This window comes from Fukomys damarensis, unplaced genomic scaffold (genome assembly GCF_012274545.1).
Source record: "Fukomys damarensis isolate Sample0158 unplaced genomic scaffold, DMR_v1.0_HiC HiC_scaffold_11, whole genome shotgun sequence".
In the NCBI taxonomy this organism is placed as follows: domain Eukaryota; kingdom Metazoa; phylum Chordata; class Mammalia; order Rodentia; family Bathyergidae; genus Fukomys; species Fukomys damarensis.
In genome coordinates, this window is record NW_022900923.1 from 47,604,002 (window position 1) to 47,626,921 (window position 22,920).

The 22,920-nt window shown below is 47.4% G+C and overlaps 1 protein-coding gene across 1 annotated transcript in view; it reads left to right on the forward strand.

Moving 5' to 3' along the window:
• The window catches only part of Hhat (hedgehog acyltransferase), a 255,752-nt gene that overhangs the window by 215,316 nt on the left and 17,516 nt on the right, over positions 1-22,920 (forward strand). The window contains exon 11 of the mRNA XM_033762250.1: positions 3,239-3,383. Coding sequence (XP_033618141.1) covers positions 3,239-3,383 — 145 coding nt within the window. The remainder of the gene's footprint in view (positions 1-3,238; positions 3,384-22,920) is intronic.

Consider the following 22,920-nt stretch of genomic DNA (forward strand, 5'->3'; position numbering starts at 1 on the left):
TTAGTTTAATGTATGGGTCAATGCTTGCAAGTTGCTTATGGCAGGTAGTTTTTTGGTAGTATTGAAAACCCTTAGGAAATGACTATGTCTCAGACATGTCTTCCAGCTGTAGCTGACTTTTGGGGTTTGAGTCTCTTGCAAGATCTTACCTCTTCATTTTATTGGGAATGAGAAATAGCTGTCTATTTGGCTTAGCCCCTGGGTCTTTGACACTGGCCTGTAGTATTGTTTATGACCTCAAGTAATCTCAGTCTTGGCATACCTGGAAAAATATCTACCTAGAACAATTATGTCACCTTGGCTACAGTAGTTACAATCAGTAATAACAATAGCATCAAACACAGCCTAGAAAATGACAAACTATTGTAACTATTAATTTGTCACCTTTAACCATATGCATGAAGTTTATGGTTATATGATAAAATCTAAAAGCAGAAAATTGTATATAATAAATATGCCCTCATATAGTCAATTTACTTGAGGTGAGATGAGGGGGTTAAAGGCTATAGGGGGGAAATGTAGAGAAACAGAAGAAGAGATTAGAAACAAGGCTATAAGACAAAGGAAGATTACCCAAGCTTTGGAAAACTGATGAAAAAGACAGGAGGGAAAGAGAAAAGGAAGAAATAAAAACAAGAACAGAATAGAACAATAACAACAACAAACTAGAAACAATGTTCACACTCATATTTTTTTTAAAAAATCAAAAAAGAAAAGAAGGAAAAAATGTCCACTTCAGGGCATACCTCTGCTGTCACTGATAGACAGAGTGGGCAGACAGAGCCCAGATCTGTGTTGATTAATCCCAGCCAGCCAGCCATAGATTTACAGCAGGGTAGTGGATAATCCCAGCATGCTTGCACCTTTAGTTCCGCTAAAGTTCAGGCTAGTTTCTGGCTGTGAGGCTGGAACCTAACTTGTTCAGACTGTAAGACTACTGTGTGCCTCTTGCTGGCTTGAACTCACCTCCTTATCCTCCTACCAACTTGACCTTGTCTGTGCCTCACCCCGACCCTGGGAGCTGCAAGATGAAGCCAGCCTACAGCTGCTCTGAGTTCTGAGGGCCATTTGTCCTCTTTCTGAGGTACATCTGAACCCAAATAACTCACCAGCTACTGCAGTTCACTGCATCCACTGCTCCATTCCACTGGTATGTTTTTTACATAGAGACCTCTGGGGTCATCAGTAGTTACTGTGCAGGTGTCAGGGCCCAGGAAGTAAGCACCACTTGCTATCTTCTTCTTTGGCTTTGAGGTCTCCTTCTTCACTCTCCTTGGGGCTTCACTTCTTGCTTCGGGTCCTTACTGGGTCTGAGGAATGCAATCCCTCCTTCTTCTCCTTGTGTTGCTATATTCTAGCACTGGACACCAAATCTTGAAGGGGCTATTTCTTTGCTGTTCATCACTCTGTCATCTTCCTAGAAATCTCCAACTCAGTTTCTTGAGTTAGTATTTTGAATTATTTTCCCCTATCTTCTGACTGCCGCTCATCCTGCCTCCCCAGTGACTGCTAATTGAGTCAGCAAAACCCAGAAAATATCTCCCTCTGATTTCAAATGCAGAAACTGCTAAGCAAATGTCTCCTTATTCTCAGAGGTAAAGAGTGCTGAATAATGAGCTGGACTCTTTCTCTCCAGTTTATACCATGTAGCTATCTCTTACCTGCTCTTCCCTGGTGTGTTTCCCTCATGGCATCTTGGAGCAGTGAGACAACTCAGCCTCCAGTAGGACATGACAGCAGCCCTGAAGGGCGTTCTGGGTCACACCCAGCTGTTCTGCTTCTCAGCTTCCCCATGAGGAGGCCACACTCAGATTTGGTGGCTATAACAGCATACTCTAGGGTGGGTTTGGAGGAGAGAACCATGGTGGAGAGATGCATGATGCAGGTAGATCTGAGTATACAGAACAGCCCTGGAGCTGGCAGGAGAGGAAAAGTTAGGGGCAGGATCTCCTTTCTCTAGATTGAAACCTCCACAAAGCTTCAGGAGAAACTCACATTTCTGAAAGAGTGGTCACAGGTGATTCATAGCTCGGTCCCAGAAATAAGCACACTTCCCAGCATGGACTCAGCCTCTGGTTCAGTCCTCTTTGCCTGCTGTAGACTACAGAGTCTGCTGCCAGTGGACCACTTGGAATTCAGTTTGTGATTTGGAGAAGAGCGGATGTGAGGATGTGAGTGACCTCAGAGGTATCTAGGGTGCTGGGGGGTATTCTGGCCCTACCATTCCCTCTCCTCTCTGTGCCATTGGATTTAGTTGGGGCTGCAGTGCTGTACAATGATTTTTTCATTCTGAAGGCACAGTCCCAGGGGCATGCCGAGAGTTCACATGCTGCAGACATTAAGTGGTGACATCACCTTAGAGGAGCCACCAGCATGGTCAGTGATGAAGAATAAAGGCTTTGTTTGCTTTATGAGATCCCTGAAGAAATATTGAAAGTAGAGTGGAGGGGAGGGAGGAACAGTATCCTTTATCATGATTGTTGGAAAACATTCCTCCAGCCTTCAGTGCTTCTGGCGTTGGAATTACCACTGTTCCCAGATGTGACTCTATGTGCTGTCAGGGCAATGTCTGTCCTGAGTTTGAGTCCAGCAGCAGGGTGGCTCATGCTGATTCTCCTGAACCCTCATTGTGGGATCCCTCCTAGTAGTCCAGCAGGTTTAGTGGGCTTGCTCCCAAGCCTCAAGTTTACTGGCCCAGATGATCAGTCTGTCCTTCACCTCTGATTGTTCTGATCTTGACATGGAGCTGCTTTTACCTAGTCATCACAGGGGACACATAGATTTACATGCAGAAGACATGTGGAATTGTCTCAAAGGGCAAGTGTGAGTGTTGTTAAGTCTTAAGAGCAGCTTTGGAGGTTCTAGCAGGGGAGCACAGCTACTATATACAAGGAGAACAAGTCCTCCTCTATCAGGGGCGGTCATCCTTTTCTGCCAGATCAGCTATGTCAACCCTGGAGATCAGTGGGGTAACAGATTTCCCAACCAGATCGCCCTCACCTCCTGCTGTCTTAACTGGCTATGGTAGTTGCATTATGTGATGTGGGAGGAGGAGGTAATGTCACAGGCACAGCCCTTAGACCAAGATGAACTTGCTGCAGTGATACAAGTCATGAACGCCATTTCAGTAGTGACCTAGTGCAGGGCTGGAAAGAGATACTTTGGGCTGGCATGAGATGCCTTGGGCCCTATTTCTTCCACTCTTGTGATGAGTTCCTTCTTGCCATTTTCCTCATAGGCCCGACACCTCTCCCCACAAGCTCGCCGCCGGCTGCATGCTGCCCTAGCATCTTGCTCTACCTCGATGCTGATCCTGTTCAACCTGGTGTTCCTTGGGGGCATTCAGGTTGGGAGAACCTACTGGGACAGGATCTTTGTGCAAGGTGAGTTGCCAGACAGTGCTGTATGCACTCAATATCTTGTTCTCCACATGTACATTTTGTATCACAGATGGGATGTGGGAGAGTTGCTCAGTGTTGTATGCTAAGTGTGTGACCTAGAAATGTTAGCCAGAAGCAATTTCCTGTGTATCTCTGACTTTGTTTCCCTGTTTTTGATGTACCTCCTATCTTTGATACTTTAAATGCACCATCCCAACTCTCTTGAGCTTATCCCAACTCTTTTTACTTTTCTTCCTACTGTTTCTAGACCCCACCTCCAGCAGGAGTCTAATTTTGTTCCCTTACTGCCCCAAACATCCTCCTGGAATTATGCCTCGAAGCCCCAGTGTGCTCCCCTGAGACTGTGAGCCTGGTCCCTGTGTTTGCCACAGCTCTTGTGGATATCCGTGCCTAAAAACTAGCTGTCCACCTACATGTAATGTACACATGTAGTGAACTGACTCAAGGCCCATGGCAAAGCCACCCCCTCAGCAGGTAAAATGCTAGTATGTGGAGTTGTACAAATGGTGTCATAATAACTGATCACAATTTCCTTTGGGCTGGGACTAAGAGAGACATTGCTTTCTTCAAGGACTTGGGAGACATGGAGCTGCTCACAGTGCCCATTACTGAGGCCAATTCTGTTTTGAAAGAAGATCCCCCTGCCCCATTTCTCTGACCAGTGATATGGTGTTGTGCTCTGGGTTTTGAGAAGCTTTGCTGAGCAGTGCTGATGAGGTTCCACACAGCTGGCTTATTATCTTCACATCTGGGTCCCTGAGAAGCCACCGTGCTTTTGCTGCAGCTCTTTCATGCCAGAAATAACCCCAGTGCAGCTGCACGGTTCCTGATTGCCAGCTCATGAATCTCAGCTCGGCCTCAGAAGAGCTGATCTACTTCAGTCTTGTTACTAACAGTCTTTGCTTTCTGAGCAATGTTTCAGCTGATAGCTCCTGAGAAGACTGTATGCCTTTTAAGTGGAAGCTGTCCTTCAGTGCAAATGGGAGATAATGGCTGCAAAGGCTCTAAAGACAGAGGAGGAGATGGTGTCTTTTACTTTTCTTGCCTCCTCCCACAGAACCTCACCCATTACCGTCCTCGCTGTGGCTCTGGGGAAAATGCTGTTTTGAGGTTTGCTCACCACCTAGTAAGATGGCTCTGGTTTTTGCTTCAGTAAATCTTAGGTACTGGGTGGTGGCTATTGGCAAGGCACTGAACATGCAAGGAAGGAAGCCTCCCTTGGCTTCCAAATGTGGGAGCCAAACATGCAAACAAAAATGTGGCAGTTGACTGAGGCCATTGCTGTGCCAGATGCAATGCAAGTTGCCACAGGCAGTGGAATGGAATGACTGGCTTCCCACTGAAGATGGATGTCCCAGAGGTGGTGGCATTTAAATTGGAACATTAAGTAGGAAATTGCCAGTGTGTTTTGGGTAATTAACATTGGCTGCCCTACCAGACACTCCAAAATATCAGTCAGTTTTCACTTTTGAAGTTTTTCTCTCAGAGTTCAATATAAATCCACTGACTTTTTCTAAGCCTTGATTCAAAATGTGCATTTTTGGTTCTCCACCATCTTGCTCTGGTGTCATGGAGGAGGAGAACATGGGGCTTACATACTCACCAATAAAACTTCAGAAATAAGTGACATATCTGCTCATGCTGCATTGGCCAGAGCCTGCCACATGAGCAGCCCAACCAAGTACAAGGTCAGGAGATGGGGGGCCCAAGTGGATAGGCACAGTGCGCATCAGTTGTCTTAGGCACATGGTAGCCAGCTGAGCAGCCCAAGAGGCCATGAAAATATGAGTTGGAGTTGGGAAGAGGTGGGCTGATGATTGAGGTGTGACAGCCAAGGGCATGAAGATTAGAGGTGTCGCAGGTGGGGCCATGGTAGTGGGTCCCGTGAGCAGAGAGCTGTGTGAAATGAAATGAGAACAGGGCAAGAGGCCAACCTGGGGCCTGCTGGCAAATAAGGGGGCAGAGAGAAAGGCAGCAGCTAAAAGGAGTTCTTTCTGCTTCTGGAAGGCAGGAAGATTGCAGCCTGACTTGCTTTGCACCAGTAATCGGGGCTGTGAGAAGTTTGTTCTGCAGCTGCATGGGGATCCTTCTGTGGCCTATGACAGGACACTGTGTCCTCTGGGGACTTAGGCAGAGTCTTGCAGACTCTGATTTCCTAAATACATTGAAATCATTTTTCTTCTGGGTCCTGAAGCCAGGGAAGCTCAGCTTGGAAGTCATTTTCTGCATCAGGAATTCTCCAGCTGAACTTGCTTGGCTTCCAGCTGGTTCATCCCATGGGCCTTCTCAGTCAAGGGTGTCCACCCAGCTCTGGCTATTGCCCGCTTGTCTGTTTCCTGCCAGGAGCCTCTGTCCTGGGCAGACTGGATTTTGCTGTCTCTTAGAAGGAAGTAAACTAAATGCTGCTAGGCCGCCGCTCCTGGAGACCCTGGATTTCATCTTATAATAATTTGAACTGGTAGGAAATTGTTGTGAATATTCATGTTTTGCTGCCAAAAATTTGAGTCCATAGGATTCTTCTTCAGGCTGTGATGAGGGTGTCAAAAAATATGAATTCTGAAATTAATCTGCATCCAAAGGTTTTGGATAAGGAATTATTGATCTATACACATAACTGCTGGGAACTGAGCCTGGACCTGGACAGCCTGTCAGTCTCTGGCCTCTTCCTTTGGTTACTTGCTCAGTTTTCATTGCTCCAAGACCCATTTCTGCATGCTTGAAGATGCAGTGGAGTAAGGAATGCGTGTGGAAAGTGGGGAGCATTTAGGCTTAGTGTGTGGGTTCCAGGCTCACTGGGAGGGGCCCCTCTGTCTATTCCTGGAGCACTGGGACCTGCTGCCATGAGCAGGAGGACCACCAGCACCACATCTGTCGAACAGATCCTGTCTCAGGAGTCCTGGCAGAGCAGGTGTCCAAGGACAGGGCCTGTTGAGAGTTTCAAAACCTCCCAGCTAATGGGATATGCACAGGCACATGTCTTAGAAGATCCAGCCTTGCTAATTCTCAGGAAGCCTTTTCCAGCAGCAGTGATGTTCCTGGAAGGTTACTCTCAGCTTGGAGCGATTGTCTTGAGGCCAGTATCTCCGTGTCTTTAGTTTGCTAAATTGAGCCGTTGACTTGTTTGTTCTGGGCTGCAGAGTTTGCTCTCGTACCTCCATAAAAATCTCTGCCCTGGTCCTGGATGGTCTGGGTGGTAGGCATGAGACTGTTACACTGGGCCCTTCCCTTTCTCCTGGGCACCTGCCCTGTCCTTCAGGAAAGTGAGAGGCAGGAATGCCAAGTGGAAAACCCAGGCACTGTCTGTGTCCTGAGTGTAACATTTTTTATCACGTTACCTGTGTTGCTGAGGTTGGAGCAGTAATGTTCAGTTAATTCAGCAGAGAATCAGGACTTTTAAAGCCTCTCTAAATTTGACCATTAAAATTTGCTTCAAGCTGCTTGAGACATGTTAGTGGGTCTGAGAAGGTCAGGGCTAGGAGTGTGACCCACCTGCCACTCTGCCCACTCTGGGAGGGCCAGTGCTGGGTTGTGCTTGGTGCTTCCCATGTAACCTCTTATCTTTCAAAATCGTGTGTGGATAGAGACTTCTTCCTGTCTACCTCAAATGCTCAACACTGAAGCAAAAGTTAATTTCCTCAAGTTGGATGAAGTGCTGCCCTGTGGTTTGCAAGTACCATTGTGACTTGAAGCTCAGCTCTGCAAAGCCAGTCCCTATAGGTCAACCATAGCCTAAGTACCCTGGTGGGGCTGTTTCCACAAGGCAAAGAGAGCAGGGAGAAAGGACGCTCAAGTGGGATGTGTATGCACTGGGAACACATCTGGCCTTCAGAGGGCTGAAAGGTGTGTAATGTTTGGGTAAGGATAGTGTTCCTTCTGGAAAGTCTGTTTCTGTGCAAGGAAGGGTGGGTTTGTAAAAGCAGAGGAAGAACTGAAAATGCCTCCAGAGAGGTGGGGCCCAGACCCCACATCGAGGGCTCTGCACTGGCCAAACTTGGCTGAGACACGCTGCCCTCCAGACATTCTCCTGCTGAGTGCTCCTCCCCGGTGAGCCTGGTTCCCTCCCCTGATTACCAGTCTCATTGGCAGACCTCCTCAGCAGCTCAGCACTCAGCTCCCACACTGACCCATCTCTAGGTCAGGAGAAGTGTGATTCTTTTTCTCCAGATTACAGTGAGGGGGCAGCTGGCAGTTTCCTTATGCAGGTCAGAACCTCCACACCCTCCATATCTGCTCGCTGTTTCTAGCTGAGAGGAGGAAGTGTATCTTCTCCCTGATTACTAGCTTGTCCAGATGCTTTATTCATCCCCTGACTCGAATAGTTCTGGACAGGCATTTTATTTAAAGCTGAGCTGAAGCATCACACCAGCAGTTTTAGAGAGTTGTGGTTAAATAGAAACTCATTCCCCTCGCATCTTCTTAAACTCTTGGTAGTAAAAATTTGACTGCTGATGAGAGAAGACAGAGGGCAGATGTCAGCACTCAGAAGCCGCCCCTTGTGACCACTTCATCTTGCTCCACTTCTCCTGTGCTCATCACTCTCACTGATTCTGCCTCCTCCCTGGAGCCTCTGAGAGTTCTAGAGGGTTTGAGGAGTGGGAGCGTCCTGCCGCCCTGTAGCTTGTGAAGCCAGCACACACTGCCGGGCCGTGTGCCGTGGACACGCTCACCCAATCCAGCCTTCCTTAGGGTCTGAGTTTAGGGTGCTGCGAGGCCTCTTCCTACACCACGTGGCCACCAGGAATCTTGGGGATCGGTTTCCTGAAGCTATTGGCAGACCCTGGGAGGCAGGAGGGCAGCCCCCGGGCGGCAGGATCCTGGGGTCACCTCGAGACTGAGGGTTTCTGACTCATCTAGAAGGGCTTTCGACCAGAGACACCGAAACATCGTCATCTACGACGTCATTTGAAATCTTCCTGCTCACCAGGATTTCTTGATTGGCTTGATGGAAGATGGACACATTTTAAGATATTTTCATGTAGAACATCTGGGAAAGACTCATGTACCTTAGACATACTCAGTCAAGTACCAGTGGAATAATTTTGTGTTTCTACTGATGCGTCACATACAGTATTTGGAATCTCTCTACTTTCCCTTGTCCCTGACCTGTCACTGCCCCGTCTTCCCTCTCCCAGTCGTATGTACATGGGGACACCCAGTTGGGCTAGGTCCCTTGAGGGATTTCCGTGGGGAGCAATTCCCTCGGGTATGGCAGGGATGGCCCAGAGGCTGAAATGAGATAAAGGATCTTTCCCGGGAGCAGTGGGTGCCTGTGGAGCTTGAGGATCCGAAAGTCAGCCTCTTTAAAGTTGTTCATGTTGCTCACTCTGCCGAGTCCTGCTGTCCTCCTGTAGCCCAGCCTGAGATCACAGCTGTGCCAGGGAGAGGCCCAGCTGCTCTCTGTGCCGACTTCTTCATCTGCCACCCTACCCACAGCCACGGAAGTATTACTTGTCCCCGGACCGTGGTGATGGCTAATATTTCTCAGTCAGCAGATGCTGCATAATCAGCTCCTCCCAAACTCAGTGGCCCGGCAGCCTCTGCCAGCTGAAGGCTGACTGGCCGGGAAGCCTCAGGAATTCACCTGTGGGTCCATCCCGGGCTGGACTCCAACTTCGGCCAGGCTTCTGGTTGGAGCCTAACTGGGCGGGCAAGAGGCTGACCTGGGTCTGCTCTGGGTAAGAGGCCTGCTTGCTTTCTTATCCGTCAGTGCCTGTCCACCTGTCCATGCTCATTTGTGTGATAGCTGGAAAGTACATCAGGCCCTTCCTGGCTTCAGCTGTCACTTCTGCTGCCCTCCTTTCACCCAACTGTGTCACACCTTCAAAGAATCGGCCTTCTGATGGAGGGGCAGCAGCACCGTGCAGCCAAGGCTGACACAGCAGGAGGGAAAGAATGTGCCTCCCGTCCTTCCAGCCTGCCTCAGTGGGGCCTTTGTAGGGGTGGGGAGAGCTGTCCCCTGAGGGCAGCCCCGGTGGTGAGCTGTGAAGGAGGAGGTGAGAGGATTCTGCCCGGCCACCCCTCTTCCGTCATCTCCTCCACAGTGGCGCTCTCCTGCTTCTTCCTACAGTACAGAGTTTTTCTCCACCTCCCGTGTAACAAAATGGACTCTCCTGCACCTTGTGGATTTTTCCTAGGTTAAAATAAATATATTTTTCTTCTTGCATGTTTACGATACATAATAAATATGTTCATCATGGGAATTGGTATGTGTGCATATTACATTTTGATCCTTTTTATTTCCTCTTCCCTTCCTCTCCCTCCTGTCTTCCCCCATCCCCGATCTCCTTCCATCTCCACAAAGTCTTCCTCCCAGTTTCCTAGAATCTATATTTTATTTAACCTCTAAATTATTTATGCTTTTGGTTTCTCGTATAAGAGAAGCCATGCAATATTTAGTCTTCTGCATCTGGTTTATTTCACTCAGCAGTGTAGAATCAGGTATATTTATCTTCCTGTGAATGACTCAAATGGATCCTTCTTTATGGCTGAGCAATGCTCCGTTGTGTATAAATACCACACTTTCTCTCTCAGTTCATTTTTGATGGGCATGTAGGCTGCTTCCGAGATTTAGCTGAGTTGTGCTGCTATAAAATGGTTATGCATATATCCCTACAATATGATAATACGTCATGTTACATAAGCCATAATGTGATGGCTTTAACTCTTTCTGGAAGATACCCAGAGAAGTATAGCTGGGTCAAATACAATTTCTATTTTTAGCTTTCTAAGAATCTCCATACTGATTTCCACTGTGGTTGCACTAGTTTACCCTCCCACTGAGCAGGCAGAAGGGTTCTTTCCCCCTACAGCCTGGCCAACATTTAGTTTGTTTGTTGGTTTGTTTTTTGGAGTTCACGATTAGTCATTCCTTCTGGAGTAAGATGGAATCTCTGTGTTGTTTCAACTTGCATTTCTCCAATGGCCAAAGATGCCAAGTACTTTCTTATGTAACCGTTGGCCATTTGTATTCTTTGGGGTAGTGTCTATTCATTTCAGATGCCTATTTTTTTATTGGGTCTTTTATTTTGGGAGGTCTAATATTTTTGGGTTCTTTATATATTACACAAATTAATCCTCTGAGGAGTAGCTGGAATTTTTTTTCCATTCTGTAGGTTGTCTCTTCACTTTGGTTGTTTCCTTTGCTCTCCAGAAAACCTTTTAATTTGATGCGATCCCATTTGTTGATTTTTTATTTCCTGTGCAAGTGGCTTTCTGTTCAGAGTCCTTGTCTCTACGTATGAGCTCAAGAATATGACCGACTTTATCTTCTAGCAGATTCAGTGCTTCTGTTTTGGTTTTAATGAGTCTTTGATCCATTTTGATTTGATTTTAGTGAAGGGTGAGCGGCACAGATCTAGATTCCTTTGCTCTTTGGGCCAGGGAAGGACAGGGACAGCCTGGGAGCTGCACGTGACAGTCCCTCCGGTGTGTGGGTGTCGTTCACTCAGGCCGATCACGCTGATCTTCCCCGTGGTGTGCATGGGCTGTGGAGCCCTGGCCCCAGCTAATGGTCAAGTGTTCCTTTACTTTGCTCTGCATTCACGCCTAGGCTCTCTGCTCTTCACATTTTCCTGAGTCCTCTAACTACACGGTACCCACCATTACTGTTTTAACTCTATATTGTTCATTAAGTCATTTTTCACTCACTAATTGAGTTTATCTCACCAACAGCCCTGCAAGGCAGTTTGGGCAAACACCATCACAGTGCTGCTAATCCTGCTGAGGCTCAGAGAAGGCAGCCTGTTCAGAATTGCACAGCTAGGAAGTAGCGAAACCAGATGAGATTACAGGCTGTTCTTAGCACGCTTTCCCTGGTCTCTGTTCTGTGAGGCGTAAATCATGACAGGCCGCTTCCATTTTCACTGCAGACCATCCCTCGTCGTCGCTGCCAGTGACAGTCTAACGTTCTGACTGCCCTGTGGACCAGCTGGAGGGTGGCAGACCCTCAGCCTGCAGCTGGATCAGCCCTGGCTTGTTTGCGTCCCTTCGAGGACTTTCCCTACCCACCCAGCAAACCCCCTCTTAGGCTGCAGTTTCCTTCTTTGGGCTCTTAGCATCCAAGGCCTCTCAAGCCTTGTGTCTACGATAATCGCCCACAGACCGAGAAAGCCGTGGAAGAGAAGACCGTCTCGCCCTGGTGTTCTCTGGACGAGCGGAGGTGCTGAGTGCTGGGGCCAGGATGGAGCCTGCAGAGTGGAGCTAGCAACGCAGGAGAGGGCGGCTGCGCGGGCCGGCTGGGCCACTTTGCTTTGCCCGAAAGATGAGCTCATTATAGACTCCGGCTAATGTCCCCTTGCCTGCGGAATCCACGTGGGGCTCTGGTCACCTGTCACGAGTACCATTTAAGTCACTCAGCTATTTTGGTGAATATTCAGTGACGACTACAGGAAAACTCTTTTCACTGTTTTGAAGGAGAGGAGTGCAGCGTTCCTGTGTTGTCTGCACCTCTCGATCCCGGTTCTGGTGGCAGGAGCCTTGTGGTGGCAGGCGTTGTAGCCTCCTCAGGGCCACTTTCCACTGACCCTTGTTGGAGCCCCAGCTGAGGTCCTGGTCCTGGTGCTGCTGCAGGACTTGGTCTGCAGAGTGAACACAGCAGAGGGCCCGTCGAGGCGTGAGTCGTGTCTCCCAAACATGTATGTTGAAGTCCTAATGCCCAGAACCTCAATCTGTGACCTTACTTGGAAATAAGGTCTTTACAGAGTTACAAGTCACAGTGAAGTCTGTAAGATAGACCCTGACCCACTATGACCCGATCCAAACACCCTTATGAAGAGGGGACACTGAGTGCACAAACTTCAGAGACAAACACAGAGGGAAAGTGATGGGAAACCCGGGGGAGGCGACTGTGTGAAGTGGAGGGACCTCGGTGTGACTCCATGCACGTCAAGGAGCACCCAGGGCCGCCAGAAGCTGGAGGAGGGGAAGGAGGCGCTAGGCCCTGCCCACTCTTCGATTTCCCATTTGCGCCCTCAGAACTGGGAGACAGCACCTTCCTGTTGTTTTGAGGCATTCTGTTTGTGTTAATTTGTTGCAGCTGCCCTGGGAAACCAACCCAGGACAGTGGGAAGGCTGGCGGTTGGGGGCTGCAGTCCAACGCTCTGCATGGGGCTGGCTCTGTCGTCAGACTTTGCAACCCAGGTGTGTAGCAGGGTGGAATGAGGAAGGCAGCAGTCACTTCTCCGGACACCGCCGTGTCGCAGGGGACTCCAGAGCGAGGGTGTCCACGGGAAGATGAGGAGCAAGGAAATGTGGCCTAATCCCCGGGATCGCCATCCTTCCGTGTGAACCGGGTTAGTTTAGAGAGGAGTCCTTCGGCAGGAGAAGGTGGCGGAGCGGAAGTGCGGGCCGCTTGGTTTTAAGCCGAGCGTTGCCGCCGGCGTGTGCTCTGCGTGGACTCATGGTTAGCATTCCTGGTAAGCAGCATGAGGCCCGAGTCAGTGACTAGCACCAAAGACCAACCCAGGCCAAACTTCCAGCACCTTCCTTCGTGCTGATCACCTTCTGCACCCTTCTCTAACCAGGGTGTCCCTTATACAGCACGCAGCATCGAGGAGTAACTGGCCCGGAAGTATGTGTTGCCCCGTGTCTGGCTAGGAGGGCAGGCAGAGCGCCCCGCTTCCAGCCCACTCCTGGCCCAACGCCGCTGTTCCCGGCTCACCAGCTGGAGCACGGCCTGCTGACTTTCTGCTCTTTGCTGTCCTGTGGTTGCTGTAACTAATGTTCCAGCTGCTGGGCCTAGAGATGCAGGCAGCTGCCCCGTGGAGTCCCTTTTTGGGTCCAGGCAGCAAAATGCAGGATGTTTCTTTCCTCGTTGCATTTATTATCACCTTGAAAAAAAGGATAAAGAAAAAAGCTAGGAAGACTTACTTGCTATTGGTAAATTTTCTTTTAAATATTGTCTTAAAAAGTAATTGTGTTCCTTTGGTGCTAGAACTCTCCACGGGCCAGGGGAAGGTACCTAAGAAAAGTAACGTCAGCCCCTAGGGGAGAAGAAAGCAGACTCTCAAAAGCTAAGCCAGGGATGCATCCTGCTTGGAGAGTAGCGGGCAGAGGGCGCTGGTCTGCCGGGGAGGCCAAGCCACTGAGTGTGAGACGGAGGAGTGGGTTTCCCTTTGGCAGACCTGGCTTCCCTTTCCCTGCTTTATTTTTTCCTCGAGAGTGGATGAGTCAGCGTCAGCTGTGCTGGTTGCACTCTGAGTCGGGTAGGTGAGGAGGACTCGGCTCACATCTGCTGCTGTGGAAGGAGGCACCATTTGCCTCCGGAGTTTTCGGTCAGTCCGAAAGACTGGCCAGGATGCTGCAGACAAACTGCGCCTGACACCTTCTGGACGCACAGTCCTATCTACAGGGCCACCCGTTTCTCAGGAAGTCGTCGTTTCTCACTACGCTAGAACGAATCAGATTACTTTTTGCTAACAGAATTTTTCCTGGTCCTGTTTGAAGATCCCGTTCTGTCCACCGTTGCCCATAAGCAGTTCTCGCACCTTGAAGCCGGGGTCTTGATTATTTTCCTCATCCCAGCCCAGCTCCCCCAGCAAGATTGCTAGAGCGTGGTCACACCTTCTGTCCTGGGGCACAGAGCTGCTGTCGTGGGGAGGGTTTTCCTAAAAGAAGCACAAGTATACAGCAAGGAAATAAGAAACATAGGGGGAACCTCAGCTGGTAGGAAGAACTGAGCCGGACAAGGGGGAACCATGGTCCGGTGAATCGGTGTGAGGCTAAGAGCCATTCTCAGAGAAAACCGGGAGGAGAGAGCCCCTGGTCCCTGCGAGTCAGTGTCCTGGGGTGGGTGGCGTACAGTGGACGAGGTGGGTGTGCGCGCAGATGGGCTGCGGTGCTTTGCCGTGTGGTGCTTTGCTAAGTGCTCTGGGACAAACGTGAAGGGTCCAGGGTGCGCCCGTAAGGTGATTTAGAACAAAGACAAACTTCCAGCCTGCCTTTGCCTTAGAATGTGTCTTCTCCTTTGCCTTCCTTCTGAGGAGGTGCCATCGGGGCTGGATAGGGCAGCACAGGGGCCCTGCACTGTACGCTCGGGACACTTGGGGCTGCTCAGCTCAGAGGAGGGCCCAAGGGGTGGTGTCCATGAATGGGCTGGGTGCTCCTCTGGACACTGGCTGCCCAGAAGGCCGTGTAGTGAGGAGTGTGTGTGCCATGCCTGCCAGGGCCGGGCACGTTAGTCATCCTAGTCCCCAGGGAGGGGCCGGTGACGCGGCTTTGGAGAGCCTCCCATGCTTTAGAAGTTCCTGTGCAGGTGACGGGATCCGACTTGCGGGTCCGCAGTCCTGGAAGCGGGAGAGTGGTTGGGAGGCCGTGTGAGGATGGACAAGGCCCAGGTGTGGCTGCCAGGTACCAGAGACGGCAGAGATGGGAAAGAAACCTTTAGAACCCGCGGCGAAGATATTGGGGAAGCAGCTAGGTCTTTAGAATGTGTGCATTTGGAAGATTTGTGTCCCTGTGAGGGAAATCCTACTACTCTAGGTCAGTTTCTCTATCTTGGTAGCTCACCTTAGAATGAGTTCTGAACTTTGGAAAAAGAATGGCCAGTGGAGACCTCTCCCCATCCTTACTGTTCTCCTGGAGTTGGAGGGGATGCAGGTGCCCGGGAAAATGCCAAAGCACGGCCCTCTGTAGTGCTAAGCTCAGTGTAGTGCCTGGATCGATATTGTTTTTCAAGGCCAGCTTCCCTCAAGAAGGGGAACACTTTACGCAGTGGTACCTCACTTCACACATGCTTTTGTTTATGAACAAGTTGGTTTGCAAACAGAAGTGTTTGGAAAAATTTGTTTTTGTTTGTGAACTCTGCATCCAGGGAGAAACAAACCATGGCCATCTTTTCCAGAATCCTGCAGTGAGTTAAGTTCATGAACTGAGGTCCCATTGTAGTTTTGTGTTCTCGCTGCATATTTTACAATATTTTTAGGTTTGCCTTTTATTTCTTTAAATGTAATACGATGAATGTAATCATTTTGTGTATCTAAAGTAAACCAATAAAATTAATTTGAAAATTAGTCCAGCCTGGGCAATTTAGCAACTTGGCATGAAGTTGTCTCAGAATTAAAAAAAAAAAAAATACACACACACACACACACACACACACACACACACACATATAAACACAGAGTCTTGCTGTGTAGAACTAACAAAAGGTTTTATCAATTAGATGCCATCAAAATAAAGCCTCAGCGCTTTAAAGCATATTCTAGGTGGGATCTAGACTCTGCCCGCAAACTCTCATACGTGTGGAAGTCAACTGGATCATGAGGGCATCGCATTTCCGGGATTAATCCACTGTGGTGTTCAGAGCTAAGTGTGTGGTGTGAGCTGGAGGTGTGAGCTGGAAGACCCTGTCTCCCTTTCCAGCTTCTGCCTCCACTTTCTGCTTCTCGGCCACCGTGATGTGAGTAGCTTTTTACCCCCAGGCCCTTCCATCAGGCCCTTACCTCCTTCAGCGAGCTGTGGACTGAAACCCTTAAAGCTGGGAGCCAACATAAACCTTCCTTCACATTGTGGGTGTCTGGTATTTGTGTCAACGACAAGGATGTGACTGAGACAGATGTCATCAAGAAAATGAAATATAACCAGAATATGAGAATATTCCTGCAAATCATGCATCTCATAAGGAACTTGTGTCTAGAATATGTCATTAGTAAAAAGACAACCAAATTTAAAATAGGCAAAGGCTCTGAATAAACATTTGGGGAAATTGGAATTCTCGTACACTGCTGATGGGACTGTAAAGTGGTAGCAGATATTTGGAATATAATCAGGCAGTTCCTTAAGTTAAGCACTGAGATACTGTATGACTTAGAAATTCCACTTTTAGGTATATGTCCAAGAAAAATTAAAACATGTCCAAACAAGCATGAAAACCTTGTAAAAAATGTTCATCATATTATTTTGTTTAATAGCAAAATTAGAAACAACCTAAATGTCCATCAGTTGTGGATAAATATGTGCAGTACATGAACAGTAGAATATTAATAATCGAAATGTAGACACATACAGTGACGGGGATGGACCTGGAAACCGTGCTACGTGAAAGAAGCAGATCAGGAAGGGCCACAGTCACGTGGCTCTGTTTTTGTGAAATGTGCAGAATAGACAAACCCGTACAGACACGAAGCAGACTACAGTTACCTAGTGACGGGGGATATGGGTTTGAAGAGTAATGGCTAATGTATAGGTGCTGCTTCTTTGAGAATGGTAATGTATTCTAAATGTATTGTACTAGTGGTTGCACAGCTCTGTGAATGTGCATAGAGGAGGCCATAATTTCTATACATAATCCTGTAATTTGTGTGGTGACTTGTAGCTCAATAACCTGTTGCAGGAGTTTGGGGTTAGGCGGCAGTGCACCCGTCCTGATCCTTCTCTGTGCTCTCCCACCAGCTTGCCCATCTGTGCACCGATCTGCCTGTCCATTCTGACTTCCACCAGTCCATTCATCCTCGCCCTTTCCTTTTATCCTCCCAGCTCATGCTGCCCCATTTTTCCTCCTCCTCTGTCAATCAGGAAAAAAAATCCATTGCTCATCCGCGAAAGATTCAGAACCATGCTAGCCCTTGCTTTCCATCACACTACTTTTGCAATCTGGTGGTCTCCTGCTTCAATCTTAGCATAAGGTGACTGTTCCAGGCTCTCTGGGGGAAGGCTTTTCAACAATTCATCCAGAAACGGATGCACAGAAGTGGGGTGTGAGGAGTTGGAACATAACCAGGGCTTGCTGAAATGGCAGGAACACCTGGCCCACCCCTTGCCTCTGTTTAGTCCTCAGAATGACATGCAGGACATTTTCTGGTTTTATTTGCTGTGACAATTCAATGTCAAGTATGTATGACACTTGCTTCTGTCTCCTGTCAGTGCCTCTGTGTGGGTCTTGATATTGCATTGCTGTGTTTCTCGTTATTTACACAATGTGGAATGATTTCAAGCTTGGCCTGATCTAAAACAGCTTCTTTAATGAGACCGCGCCCCTTTGTGCCATCAGCCAGCAGCAGGACGGCAGCTATTCTCTTGTCCAGCCTCCGTTACAGTTGTCTCATAACTTTATTGTCCATCAGAATTACTCAGGAGGGCCGGGGATTTAGCCCAGTAGTTCTGCCACCTGCCTCATAAGCACAAGGTCCCGAGTTTGAGCCCTGGTACAAAAAAAAAAATTATCTATAATGGAGACACCTGTGCTCCTACCTCTAAGCGATTCTGACTTAGTAGGTCAGGGGTAGTACTCGAGATTTGCATTTTAAAGAGCCCCCCACTCCGAGTTACTTTAGTTGAATGTTCTTGTATTACCCAGAGATTCTCTGCCATAATTGGTCTGGTGATAGCTGCGTTAGTTAGCAGTATAGGAAACTTCTAACTTCCCTGCTAGTGCCCTGCAGTGCCCATTTCTTTGAGCCTGGAATAGCTGGCCCGCAGCTGTTATCTAGGCATTGTTCTATGTACAGGTCCCTCCTGCTGGGCTGAGTGGGTAGAATCTAATGTGCTGTGAGATTCTTGAAGGAGATATGAAACCATCTGGGAAACTTTTCATATATCCAGAGACAAAGTTAATCCAGACAAATTTATCCAAATAAGCAGCATCTGGGTTTAGAAGCATACATGTAGTATCAGACTTTCACCTTTCCTCAATTTGCTCATTTGGTAGGAAAAACAACTTGAATTTTTGGAGGTAGCAGGGAGGGCCTTCAGGAAGACAGCAGATTGGAGCCTGAGCAGGGTGGGAAGGATGTTAGCTATGGTGAAAATTCTTCTCTGCACACAGAGAACCAAGTCTTTACTTGAGCAGAAGGATTTACAGTGTCCCTAGGTCTGCACATACATTGGGATGCTGTGTAGGCTTAATCCTTTCCTGATGAAGACTTGAGTATATCAGGGTGCTAAATTCATCTCCATCAAAATGCCTTTGTATAAACCCTAATTACGTGAGACTGTATTTTTTAAAAAATACTGTAATGAACATATTCAGAATCCTCTCTAGTTATTCTGAAATACATGATAAGCTCTTCTTAACAGAAGTCCCCCTATTTTGCTATAGAATGCATTTCTCTATCCATACCATCCCTCCCTTCTCTTTACCCTTCCCAGCCTCTGCTGTTTGAGGTGATAAAATTACCCTAATTTGGTCATTATCCATTGCTTCCATGTATTAAAATATCACATCGTACCATAAAAATACAGTGCCAATTACAAAAACATTGGGCCAATGCCAGCCATGCTTACTTGGTATCTTGATATTCAAAACATTAATATGTGCAGACAAGGGAGCAGGAGGCTTAACTAAACTAATTCAAACAGCAGAAAGTCCTCAGCAGCATCTTGTAGCACACCTTGTCTACATCATTTTCCTCATCACTGAGACCCAATACCTGACATCCACAAAGGAGGGTTTATTTGGATTGAAGTTTTAGTCCACGATCAGCTGGCTCCATGGTAGAAGGGCCTAGGTGGAGAGAAGCTGCTTGTGTCTTGGCAGCCAGGAAGCTGAGAAAGCAGGGAGGAGCCTGGACACACCCTTCCAGGTCATAGCACCTCTGAGTCAACCCCATCTTCTAACAGAAAGTCAGCTGTAGCATTCCTGTAACCCAGTCACCTTCCACAAGTCCAGTCTCTGCATGCATGAGGCTGTCAGGAGGCATTAGATATAAGCTATAACATTTTGCTCCTGGCCCCCCCCCCAAAAAACTTCATGTGTATCTCTTTATGAAAAATACATTTAATAAATTTCTGAGAATCACCAAAGTCTTAACAGTTTCAGCATTGCTGAAAATTTCAAGTTGGAAATCTGCTCTGAGACTCAAGGCAAACTCTTAGCTGTGAGCCCTTTAAAAATAAAAAAGAAAGTTAAACACTGCCAACATACAATGCCATAGGGTAAACATAGGAGGAACAGGGCACTAGAAACCAGTGGGACCAAAGTAAGAATGAAACTCAGCGAGCAGATATTAATTTTTTGTACAGCACCCGGGAAAAGATGTGAACTCCAAAACGCTTGAGCAACTCCACCCCTATAGCTTTGTCAGTTGTGGCTATCATGGCCTCTCTTGGAGTGGCTTCGTGCACTGTCTTCTTCTTTCTTCACCCAATATTACACAGTCCTGGCATTTCCAACTTCCTGGGGTCTCCTCCATACTTTTGACTTGTCTCTCACATCTTTACTTACTGCTCTCTCAAGGGAACGCTGCTTGACCTCACAGGCCGTCTGAAACCCAGTGGAAGCACCTTGATTCCAAAACTCTTGTACTCTGCACGTCTGTAAGACCACCACCACGTGGGTGATGCCAGGGTCTGCCACCATCTCAGTCAGTAGCCAAGCCCCCTTGAATCATCACTACAGAGGTCTCTGAGTACCTAGATGGCAGAACTCTGGAAAACTCTTTCCTAGGGGGCCCTGAATGAAGCAGGGCTCTCTTAAAGCAAAATGTTTCACTTTTCAGGGTGAAAGATGAGGTCTTGTTGGTTCCTGGGATACCCTAAAGGCACCCTTCTTATTGTCTGGATACAAGGTATATATGTTCTTTTTGATGATGATCTTCCAACAGCCAAACTTTTCTCTGCTCCATTTTTATAGGCTTATTCTTTCTGGCAAAACTAAAAATTGTAATGGGCTTTTTGCTCCTGTTTCTCAGTGTAAATCTCACTAAAAGAAGCAAATGATGGCCACGTGATGGGCTGAACATGGGGCTGTTTTGAAATTTCCTTTGCCAAGTTAATTAGCCTGCTGCCTTTAATCTGAGTCTTCTGCAGAATCTCAGAACCTGAACAAAATATAGTCAACTTTTTTTGTCAGAGCATGACACAAACAGCCTAGAGTTCAACTGCCAGTGGTATTCTTGTTCCCATTTGAAAGCTCCAGGGCCCATTCTTAGCCATCTGCATTTCCATCAGCATTCTGGTCTTCTGAGCACCAACCAGAATCTCCTATCAAGCTTAGCTTACAGCTGTCTAGGGCTTCTCCAATGAACGTCTCCAAACCCCTCCCCCAAACGAATTCCAAAGGCTTCTAAACCACAGTCAGGTACAGACACAAGAAAGACCCATTTCTCTGGTACCGATATCCACCGTAGTCACTTTCCTCATCACTGAGACTCAGTACTTGACTGCAGCTCAAAGGAGCAGAGGTTTATTGTGGTTGAATTGATTGGTCCTTGATTAGCAGCCAGCTCCAAGGAGGGAGGCACGGTGGAAGGGCCGGGCTAGAGGAGAGCTGCTCATGTTCTGGTAGCCAGGAAGCAGAGAGAGAAGGGAGGAGCCAGGGAGGGAGACGAACCCTCCCAGGTCCCACTCCAGTGATGGCCTCCTGACAGCAAGTCAGCTATAGCACCCCAGCATCTCTCTATAGACAGTCTCACCTGGCTGCTCAACTGCTTTGAAACTCCTTGAATTAAGTACTTGCCCAATTTGGTGTAAAAGTTCTGTCCCAGCATACAATTGTTTGGTACTCACTTTTCAGGCCAAAACTTGCTGTCAAATGCCTTATGACTTTCTACCCTTTCTGACCAAAACATTTTGTTGTCATTTCCAGCGCTCATGTCTCCCAGAACCTCTTGACCAGTACCAAGGCACACTGTAGTTCGCAAAGCATCTTCATTTGCACTCTAGTCCTGTGGTAGAAACTGAACTAGGCTTCAGTTAAATGACCTGGCCAGCCCACCTTCTTAGTGGTGAGCCTGAAATGGAGCACATGTTGTTCAGTTCCTTCTTCAGGGTGGAGTTCAGTGCACCTCACCACAGAAATGCTGCGCTTTGGTCCAGACCGCGTCTGCATCTGCACCATGACCATGAAGAACCCTCTTCCTCTGTTCCTCAGAGTAGGAATGATCAGCTGCTGCACGTCACTTGACAAGTGCTGTGAAGGTTGTGATATGGGTACTGGGTGAGCGCACGTGTGTGTGTGTGTGTGTTTGTGTGTGTTTGTGTGTTCTGGAGAGGAATTTAAGTGTCCCTTTAGGGAAGTCGAAAAGTCCTGTCACTTGTCCTACAAAGCCTGGAAGACTTCCTACAAAAGACAGATTTTATTTTACCCTTAAAAAGTAGCACTCCAGTTTTTTGAACTTTAAAAGCACAGTAAAATACTAACATCTGAAGTGTTTAGCGTGAACTTTAAGAAGTTGAACTTACGAATTTAGCCTGTCACCAGTATTTTAGAAGTCTCTTGTTATGATCTCTTTTACTTATAGCCCAGGGTAGCCAGTCTCCTGATAGCTACAACATAAATAAGTTTTGCCTGCGTTTGAACTTTATTGAAGCAGAATAGTAAGGTATTGTCGGTTGTGCTAGGCTGCTTGCTTTGGAAATGCACATTTCCATCCTGACTGATACGTTGGGGAACAATCTGAGCATCATGTGTTTCAGTACCTGATGACGCAGTTTGTTCTCAGGAAGCTCTGAGTGCAGGAGACTGTGGCCACTGAACAAGGGTGCCCAGGAGGAATCTACAACACACAGCAACTCAGCCCACCCCAGCTGGAGCTCAGGGACTCCCCAAGTCACACCCACCACAACCAGTGTCCCAGCCCCAGGAGGCTGAGTGACACCTCTTACACTACTTCTCAGTGGCTCCCAAGCTGCACCCTTTTCCCGCCCATGTCCACAGGCGTACTTCAAGTCTTTTCAACATAAGTCACTGTTTATTGCAGTATTTATGCTTTTTTTTTTTTTTCAGTACTGGGAATTGAACCCAGGGCCTCCACACTAAGCTTTATCTGCAACCCCATTTTTAATTTTTTTTATTTTGAGATAGGATATATCTAAGTTGCCAGGTTGGGCTTGGACTTGCAGTCTTCCTGTCTCAGCCTCCCAGGATGCTGGGATTATAGTTATGTCCCACGATACCCATCTAAGCATTTCTTAATTGTGTAAATTGTCCTATTTTTACTAGAGTTCTCCATTTTTCAATGTATCATGAGCAAAACTTTTGAACATTGTGTCCCAGCTCTGTCTTTCTCATAAGCTTTGTGAATTTAGTTGCATGAGTTTGCATAATACAGTCATACACATGCTTTACCCTATGACAGGACGGAGGACTATATTTCTCTTTCAAGTCTAACTTCTTTCAACATTATATTTAAGAGACTCAATATTGTTACATGCCTCCGAGTCCTTCCCAAACTTAGAATTAACTTTTATGGTATGCATTTGGTGTATAATCATGATTTTAATTTGCATCTCTCTGTCAGGAAAGAGAAGTTTCAATATCTTTTGATATGTTTCTTGAACATTCACATGCTCTCCCTTGTGAAATGTCTCTATAAGTCTTTTGGCCACTTAAAAAAAAGGAGTCAATTGCTTTTTTCTTTTTGATTGACAGGCAGTCTTTACATGTTCTGTATGAGAATTTTGTTGGCTTTGTGTATTATAAATAGCTCTCGCACTCTGTGCCTTCCCTTTTCTGCTCTCTGGGTAGTGTTGGGAAGTTCGTTCTTGTCATTTATCATTTCCTGCTGTGGTAGTATTTTCTCTTCTCTGGTTAAGGCATGTTGACCAAGATCATGATTATAGCACACTTTTTACCTCTAGAAAC